This window comes from Alosa pseudoharengus, unplaced genomic scaffold, assembly GCF_046254945.1.
Source record: "Alosa pseudoharengus isolate Yale_2024_CS ecotype anadromous, Long Island Sound unplaced genomic scaffold, YU_APseudo_1.1 YU_APseudo_1.1_scf_9, whole genome shotgun sequence".
Classification (NCBI taxonomy): Eukaryota; Metazoa; Chordata; class Actinopteri; order Clupeiformes; family Clupeidae; genus Alosa; species Alosa pseudoharengus.
In genome coordinates this window covers 17,013,571-17,022,245 of record NW_027468881.1, presented here as the reverse complement: position 1 = coordinate 17,022,245, position 8,675 = coordinate 17,013,571, and the positions used below count along the sequence as shown (strand labels likewise).

The 8,675-nt window shown below is 43.6% G+C and overlaps 1 protein-coding gene across 1 annotated transcript; it reads left to right on the top strand.

Annotated features, from left to right (window-relative positions):
* Positions 1-400: 400 nt before the first annotated feature.
* On the top strand, positions 401-4,450 carry pim1 (Pim-1 proto-oncogene, serine/threonine kinase). Its single transcript, XM_076276911.1, has 6 exons — positions 401-810; positions 1,045-1,151; positions 1,351-1,401; positions 1,551-1,917; positions 2,509-2,685; positions 2,829-4,450. The coding sequence occupies exons 1-6, from the start codon at positions 729-731 to the stop codon at positions 3,017-3,019; spliced, it is 975 nt and encodes a 324-aa protein (XP_076133026.1). The 5' UTR covers positions 401-728; the 3' UTR covers positions 3,020-4,450.
* The last annotated feature ends 4,225 nt before the right edge of the window (positions 4,451-8,675 follow it).

The window sequence follows — 8,675 nt, the reverse complement described above, 5'->3', positions numbered from 1 at the left end:
TCATTGTTCTTCCAAACGTGTATTTTCAAGCATCATCTACCCTTTACTTTCAGTACTCTGCCAGCCGTTCCACTCCCCACGCGTTGTGTCTGGAGCCAGCCGTTGATTTTTTCAAAATAAACATCACTCGACATTTCGCGGGTTCTCCCCACGGTTCTCCCATGCTCCTTACACAATCACAAAGTCTAGCTTTATTTGGCGCGTTTTAATTCCCGCCACGTCAAGTCTACCCAGCGTCATTTTCCTCTATTTTCATATGTGATTGACATCCTCGTGGGAAGAATATCGTCTCTCCATTGGTAGAGTAGATGCTAATGGGTGGGGATTGAGTGACGTTCAACGCAATGGTTACTCCCATTTACTATCGATATATATTTTGTCCTGCCCCCATTTTGCCGATTCAGAAAGCCGGTGTCGCTGCGTGGTAATCGTATACAACGGCGGTACTTGGCTACATCGCTGTATATCTAAAAATTCGTTACCGTTTTAAACTATTATATTAACGTTTCTATTGTTGTTATTTACTACCGAGTGAAATCTGTGTGGTTCAACGAACAGAAATAAACACGGAGTTGGCGAATACCGCTGCTGGATGAGAAAGGATTTTCACCGCATTTGTCCCACTTCGACAACGTGGACTCTCGGCGGCATCACTCGCATTCGACGGAGGATTTCGACCTACATTTCGGAGTAATCGTGGGAAATCTTTCGATTTGCGGATTATAAGGATGCTTCTATCAAAACTCAACTCTTTCACTCATATTTCCACCGTGGACATGCCTGCGAAAATCCAACTTCAAGTTCATCAAGGTTAGAGGACGTTGTGTTGTTGGTTTAGCGCCTAGCAATGCGGTAGCTAGCAAGCTAATTGCCTGACTCCAAAGAGGACGTCACAAGACGGTTGGATAATGGAGCGCTTGCCTCCATAGCCTGTTTTGTAAATGATCGAATTTATTTAGCAAACGTGTGTATTGTTGCTAGGTTTGACATGCTCTGTGGTGTGTTAAATCAATGATATATAATTATTTTTATTTATATCCGTAGTTAAAGAAAGGGAACCATTCGAGAAGGTTTACCAGGTCGGGTCTGTTTTGGGAAGCGGAGGCTTCGGCACAGTCTACGGTGGCTTGAGGATTGCTGACGGAGCGCCGGTAGGTTTTTTGTAATGGTTTTTGTAATGGTTTTTTTTTCTAGGTATTCTTAAAAAAAAAAATGCAATTCATTTTAAAAATCAATGTGGGAAACTTTCAAGATATGAATTTTAATAGTAAATTGAGCAAATTGTTGCATGATTACATGAGGATTTTTAGATTGTATTTATTAATGTTCTTTTTTTTAATTTTCTGACAGGTTGCCATCAAGCATGTTGCAAAAGATCGGGTGACTGAATGGGGAGAATTGGTAAGAGAAATTCACTAACGTTAACGTAACAAACGAATTTTGTCGTACTGTTTTGGTTGTAGAGGGCAAATTTGCAGTCAGCCAGTGCAAATGTGTCCTGTCAAGGTTGCGTAAATGACTAATGGCAGATTTATTTTCTTTTATTTTAGCCCAACGGTAGCCGCGTCCCGATGGAAATCGTCCTCCTAAAGAAAGTGGGAACTGGGTTTCGTGGCATTATAAACATGTTAGACTGGTACGAACGACCAGACAGCTTCATCATCGTCATGGAGAGACCAGAGACCGTCAAGGACCTATTTGATTTTATCACGGAGAAAGGTGCCTTGCCCGAAGAGCTGGCCAAGAACTTTTTTCGCCAGGTACTTGAAGCAGTGCGGCATTGCCACAATTGCGGGGTGGTGCACAGGGATATCAAAGATGAAAACATCTTGATTGATCTACGGACCGGCGAGATGAAACTCATCGACTTTGGCTCTGGAGCATTACTCAAGGACACTGTTTACACAGATTTTGACGGTAAGCAGGCTGTTTGAAGGCATAAAGTAGCTTGCAGCATTTTTGTTGATGTAGTCCTTCTATTCCAGTCATGGATGTGTTGAATGTCAAATCATAAAACGTAAGGTATTTCATTAAATGTGTAACTTCTTCTGTATGCGCAAGTAGCGTGTTATTGTTTTTAAACAAACCGCATTAAGCATTCAAGATCAAAAGACATTACGGTTTGTTTTATTTTGGTGCGTCAAAGAGGTCAACTGATTGTTATTGGTTGGAGCGCCCCCCTTTGGGCTGAGTGGGAATAGTTACAACTCAAAGTTTGTAAACACAGTCACATGGCAACCACCCCTCCCACACGCATACACCTACTGTCACGCTCACAGGCACATGATCCTGCGGATTAACCTGAATTATATGACTGCTTATATTTAGGAAACGTACATTTCCAGCCTTCAAACACTCATAATATTGTTGATTTCATTTTAATTAGATTGTAAACTGATAGTTAATGGTTCTGCTTTACAATCACATGTAATTTCCTCTTCTCAGCAGTGCTTCCTGAATGATTGCTAAATGACTAATGTTTGTTTATTTTTGTTTTGCTTTCACCAGGCACCCGTGTGTACAGCCCACCTGAATGGATCAGACACCACCGTTACCATGGGCGGTCAGCGACAGTATGGTCACTGGGTATCCTATTGTACGACATGGTTTGTGGTGACATCCCATTTGAGCAGGATGAAGAGATTGTTCGTGGTCAGGTGCTTTTCAGGAGGCGGGTGTCAGCAGGTGAATTTCTCACTCTTTTTAACCTTATGAAAACTGCAGTTTTACATCCCGTGTTTTACATAGTAATTTGTATTTATACTGAGTCATTGCTTGCTGCTGAGTCACCATTGACACGCCCTTTTTGTCTTCCTCCCTCTCTCCAGAATGTCAGCAACTGATTAAGTGGTGCCTGTCCCTGAGGCCTTCAGAGAGGCCGTCCTTCGAGGACATCTTCAATCACCCGTGGATGCAGAGCGCCACCACACCCGCCACCACCGAGGGGACAGAGATCCGCCTGCACAGCCTGGCACACGAGTCCACGCCCTTCCCCACAGTCAATGTGGGCAGCAAGTAACCGCGCTAACCTGTGTCGTTTGTGGCACGCCCTCCCCTCCCCCCGTCGGTGAACTCCCTTCGACAACAGAGACTCTGAAATCGGACTCCCAAGCCAGTCCTCTGTCAGTCAGAGGTGAATGGACTGAGCGCGCACCTGTCACAATGGCAACGGACGTGTGTTTTCTTTTTTGCGTGGCAGCTGTGTCCAAGGCTGCCAGCGTCATGACTGAAATCGAATGGAAATGGGGGGGTGGGGGATTGGAAGCAAAAGACTTTTCTTTTCTGGGGCTAAGTGGAAGTTAGAGAGAGGTCTATTTCTTATCCTCCAACTACACCTGCCCCATTGAGAGAATTAAGAACCAAACCTCTTAAAATAACTTGGGCATAGTAAAATATTTTGGGAGTCTTATGTCATCTATTCACACTGTAAAAGGCACAAGGTTTGCCATGCTAGCTACAGTAGGTGCCTTGTGTTTGTTTTGTGACGGACCAAGATGAGAATGTTAGAAAGTACTACTGTCAGCTACAGCAGTCTGGGAGAGCCAGAGTGAGTGCTTAAGTGGGCCTCTAGTTCAGTGCCTTCTGTGTGGGAGTTTTTAAAACTGTTGGGGATGTTGGATATACTTGAAATGAATAGCCACACCACACCACTACTTCTTTTTCTTCTTTCATCACACTTTAAGGGTTTTCTCTTCCTCTGCCATAATCTGCAGCAAGCAAGTCTGTGGTTATGCACAACAACACTTACTCAACGCTGACCAGATAACCTCATGAGCAATCCGTGCAACTCTGAAACTGACATACCTCGCTTCTCTTTCTCTCTCTGTCTCTCATTCTTTCTCTGCCTCACACCTCGCTCTCAAGGTTCCCCATATACAGCCTCCACCCACATAAATCACATGTGCACACAGCAATGCAACTACAATACTGACGAAACCTACAACCTGCTCTTTTGTTAATTTTGTAAATATGTAAAATATCTAAATATATTTTTGTTTTTGTCTTGAACCTCAATTCCAAGGCAATGCAGTGTAAATAATATTTATTTGAGTGAGGTCATCCTTTTTTGTGTTTTCATGCAAAAGATGTGGAATTATTTATTTATAGAGATTTTTTTTTCACTCTGAAGGGCCCACAGATTATTTAAAATCTATTTTTACCATATTTAAGGGTTGATGAACAGAATTGTAAATATCTGCCAATAACCTTCAAAGCACTTGTCTCTCAATGCATGGTGTATTGAAAGTCTACTGACAATTGTTTTCAGTGTGTGTCTCAGTTGAGAATGTTCTTGAATGACTGAGTGTGTGTATGAGTTTACATGGTTTTCTCCTCTAGTTGCATGATTGCAGCTTGGAATTTTTTTTCCTGTCAACTGAATTAGCGATGTAAATTAAATTTAGAAACTTATTTTTTATACAGTTTCAATAAATATTTTTATAAACTTGAACCTCTTTGACTTTGTCACTCATTTCCTCATAGCTGTGAAACCATGTTCTGCAGCACCCAAAACAATAACAAAAGTGTAGGCCACATTCAAAAAATCAAAGGCGGGTAAACCACAGACAATGGCCATATGTCAAAGTTGGGAAAGAGACACGGAGACAGATTGCCCTTTTGTCTAATGCCCATTTCCCTATCCAGTTAACTTTTATTATGCTCTTATGGGTTTATCATGATCAATGTGTACGTATAAGCTGAGGTGATTATGCCATGGGGGGTCCTGCCGTCACATCCTGGAATCTTCGGCAGAGCTCCGCTCCAAAGCTGCCTCGCCCATGTTTTCCATCCTGGAAGGCGGAATTCTCTGGAAGAGAAGCAACATTTGCATTTGTAGCAGCAGGGTGACGCAATGGTGCTCTGCGTGCGTGTGTGACTGAGAGTTTAGCCGGCATGTCAACAGAGCCTTCAGTGTTTCTGGAGGTATCCGGTTCAGTCTTGGCGGTCTCTCATCCCCGCTGTGGACTGACCCGGTTCCCCCCTACCAATGCCGACCAGCTCACTTCTCTCTTGCCAGGCAACACAGCCCATGAACAACACACTCCCAAATCCTCACATAATCCTCTTCCCAATCTATGCCTAAAACCTCAGGGTTTTATATCAGATTGCTGTGGTATAACACTACTCACTCCAAAGCTAACAGAGGACTCGTCACCTGGACAGTGAACTCCAATGACACAAAATGTGAACTGCCGTTTTCAGCAGGGGGGGGGGGGGGTTATTGTAAGTGGACACATTGACCAATACTTGTTTAAGAGCTACCATGCTAAATTCCAAAACAAGTTTACAAACAAACGTCTGCAGGCAGAAAACATATCCATCATATTTCCCAGTGGATTGGATACATACAGCCAAAACAAAAGGGATCCCACATGTCTTGTTTTGGTAAATGCAGCCGTCAGCGATGCGTTTCTTTCCCCAGAATTTCTGATGGAGCAATCATGCAAACCGTTTTGAAAATGGCAGTAAAATAGGAAGGGAACATTTGCATGTGTGGTCCATGAGCAATGCTCTACCCAGCTGTTTTTTTTTCAGGCAGGGTTGAGCAAGGACTATACGGGAAATGCAGGATTAACCTCAAATAGCTTTCAAAGTTTTCCATATCTGGCCACAATGTTTTTGATAGTAGCCAAAAATATAAATGGAAATGAAAATACGAGGACTCCTTTTCAAAACGTGTACAAGATATTTTGGTTCTACTACACTGTGCACGATTTGTGAACTCTGGTCAGTGCTTTTGTGAGAGTTGTCAGGGGGGAATGGGTTAAGTTTTTTTCTCACTTGGTCAGTCATGCTTCCCCTTGGCTCCCACCTCGCAGTTTATGGGAAACGGAAAGAGAAAGTGCAGCTGGGAGAACCTCCTTTAATTCCAAAGGACCAGTTGTATTGTGTAATCTTCCCACCAGAGCCATCAGAGAGCAAACATACACACACACACACACACACACACACACACACACACACACACACACACACACATGCAGAGAGAGAAAGAGAGAGAGAGAAGTACACACATCCTCACACATATAAGTGCACATCCTCACAGTCAAAAATATATAACAAACATGCCTGTACATAAAAAATGTTTTAAAAGTATTGCACACATGGCATCCATCATACATCACAAACAGCAAAGTGGTGATTTGCCAATATTTGGTTTACGTTTATATCCCATCATTGATGCACAATGTGTTTAAGTTGCAGTGCTTACAGGTTTAAAGTACAAAATCTTGGCCAGCAATATAGCCAGCATGTTGTTTATTGGGCTCAAAGTCCAAAAGGCATAATTCCCAGGCACAAGGGTAAGGGTGATGTACACTGATAGAGAAACAATAATATAAGAGAGAGAGAGGGGGGGGGGGGGATAGATGGCTTTAAATGCATTTATTTGCAAAGGATTTCCCTTAATAATGGTATTCTTCAGAAGTGTTTCCCCATCAAGATTGGGGGAATGTAATCTGACCTTTCATTGACTGCAGTGGCTCTAGTGCGCTTAGTTAAATGTCAGCATGAGATTTTTATAGGGTTAGGTTAGAGTTAGGGTCCCACGAAGCAAAATGCATGTACACCCACCCACAAACACACACAAACACACTGAGACCCACAAACACAAACACACACACACATTCCATTCCAGACAAGCAGAAACCCAGGAGAAATCTGACTACAGTTTCTCCCACGGTTGTCTCCTGCATTCTTTTTCACTTTTCTCTCTATCAACCACTACCCTCCTTCTCTTCTCTCTCTCACTCCCTCTCTCCCTCTCTCTATCTCTCTTTCTCTCTCTCTCTCTGTCCTATTCTATTCTCATTCCGCTTGTGCTGGGTAAGAAGCATTCTTAGCCCCTGACTCAAGGACTCCCAGTTCACTGGACAGATTAGCTATTAAGAGAAAAGGTCAGGGTGCTCTCTTGCTGAGGAAAATATTCCAAACGTGGAGGGTTGGTGGAAACGTCTACAACTACAACGGGATTCCTGTCAGTCTTCACTGGGGCGGGACCCCTGGAGCATCAATGACTTAGGCCTCCCTGGGCAAACAACAGGATGTTGGCAAGCCCTTGTGAGTCACCTTATTGTAAATACCATTGTAACAACAATCAAGTACAGACACATCTGAGAAGGGAGAGAGGGGAGAGAGGCCTGAGAGAATGGTTAGGAGGAAGTGTAGAGACACAACCAGCAGGGAAGAAGCTGCAGTTTCTCACAAGATTGCAACCGGAACAAAAGTGTGGCAATCATCTAATGAACGGAAGTTGTGACCATAGTAAGGTGTTGGGTAGGAATGCAGACACACTGGAATATTGCAGATATCCTTTGGAAACGCCCAAGTAAGCATATCCCACTCAAACACAAACACACACCACACACACAAACACACATGTGCACACCCATTCACATACACACACACGCACATACACATTCACACTTGGACACACACACACACACACACACAAACACACATACACACACATACACACACACAATCTCTCGTTCTGCCACACCTGTCATTCATCATCTTCCCTCCTCTGCATTCCCATCAGCCCCTCCCCCTGCCACCAGCAGGTTTCCCGTAAAAGCTCTGCCTCACTTCCTCATTCCTGTGCGGCTTCTCAAACAGACAGTGGCGTGTCGTTGCTCGCTTCTGCTTCCTCCTGCCAAGACACAGGGTCGGCTTGTTTTATCATCCTCAGCACTACATCAGCAACAAACCTGCACATGTCCTAAAGGCTTAATTTTTCCACTATGAATATACAATCCAATTCAATCTTTATAAACATTGCTGAGATCTGTCTTGAGGTCAAAGTCATTATTGACCAATCAAGCCTCACCACACTGAAGATCTGACTCTGGCCAGCTCATACAAGGGGTTAATCTCCTAAAAACATTGTTCAGCAACCGCCATGGTAACTAGGGGGGAAGAGCACCAGATCAGGAGCACAACCTGAAGAGACACTTCATAGGAAAAATAGTTGGTCGTTAGGACCAACCTGAGGAGCAGAAAGCTCTATGGTGGATGGTGAGGCACGTCTGTGGAGATGATTATAAGCTACTCGGCTCAGTGCAGAATAGGCTGCATACAAATTTGCCATGTACACAAATAACTAATGAAAGATATTTCAGACTTGCAAAGCTGCAAAGCAAATCCCATATCGGAGCATTTCCTTGATGTAATTAATGTGAAAGGCTAAGTGGTTGGCAGGGAGATCTTGCCTGTCCCCGCAGAGAAAAAGCCCTGCTTGTTAGTGCAGGATGTTTTAACATTGGACTGAATCTCCTTGTCTCCGAACAAGGAGATTAAGTGGCACAGTTAGGTCAAAGTCCTTTGGTGTATGAAACTAAGCACTTGAGCATGTGAGCATTCTCATCATATCAGGGCGGTGCGTGTGTTTGTTTGTTTATTTATGTGCGTGTGTGTGTGTGTGTTGTGTGTGTGTGGGGGGGGGTTGTTATGTGTGTGTACTGATAGGCAAAGCATAACACTGTTTGCCATGAATGTTAGAGAAATACAACTTTGACCCCAAATATCCTCCACCTGGCATTTGGACATTGCTCATCACAAAGTTGGACTCTTTGAAGGCTTGATGATAGTAGCGGGCCTGGAATGTGCAGTGAAGGGCGGGCGGGAGTGTGACTAACTTAATGAGTGACTGAGTACCGGTATGTATGTGCTTGTGG

What these genes read in the sequence shown, in the direction of transcription:
- pim1 (XM_076276911.1), top strand. Translation starts at nt 729, where the DNA reads ATGCTTCTATCAAAACTCAACTCTTTCACTCATATTTCCACCGTGGAC. An exon ending in CCAACTTCAAGTTCATCAAG is followed by an intron (nt 811 to 1,044) that starts GTTAGAGGACGT and finishes TTATATCCGTAG; the next exon opens with TTAAAGAAAGGGAACCATTC. An exon ending in CAGGAGGCGGGTGTCAGCAG is followed by an intron (nt 2,686 to 2,828) that starts GTGAATTTCTCA and finishes CCCTCTCTCCAG; the next exon opens with AATGTCAGCAACTGATTAAG.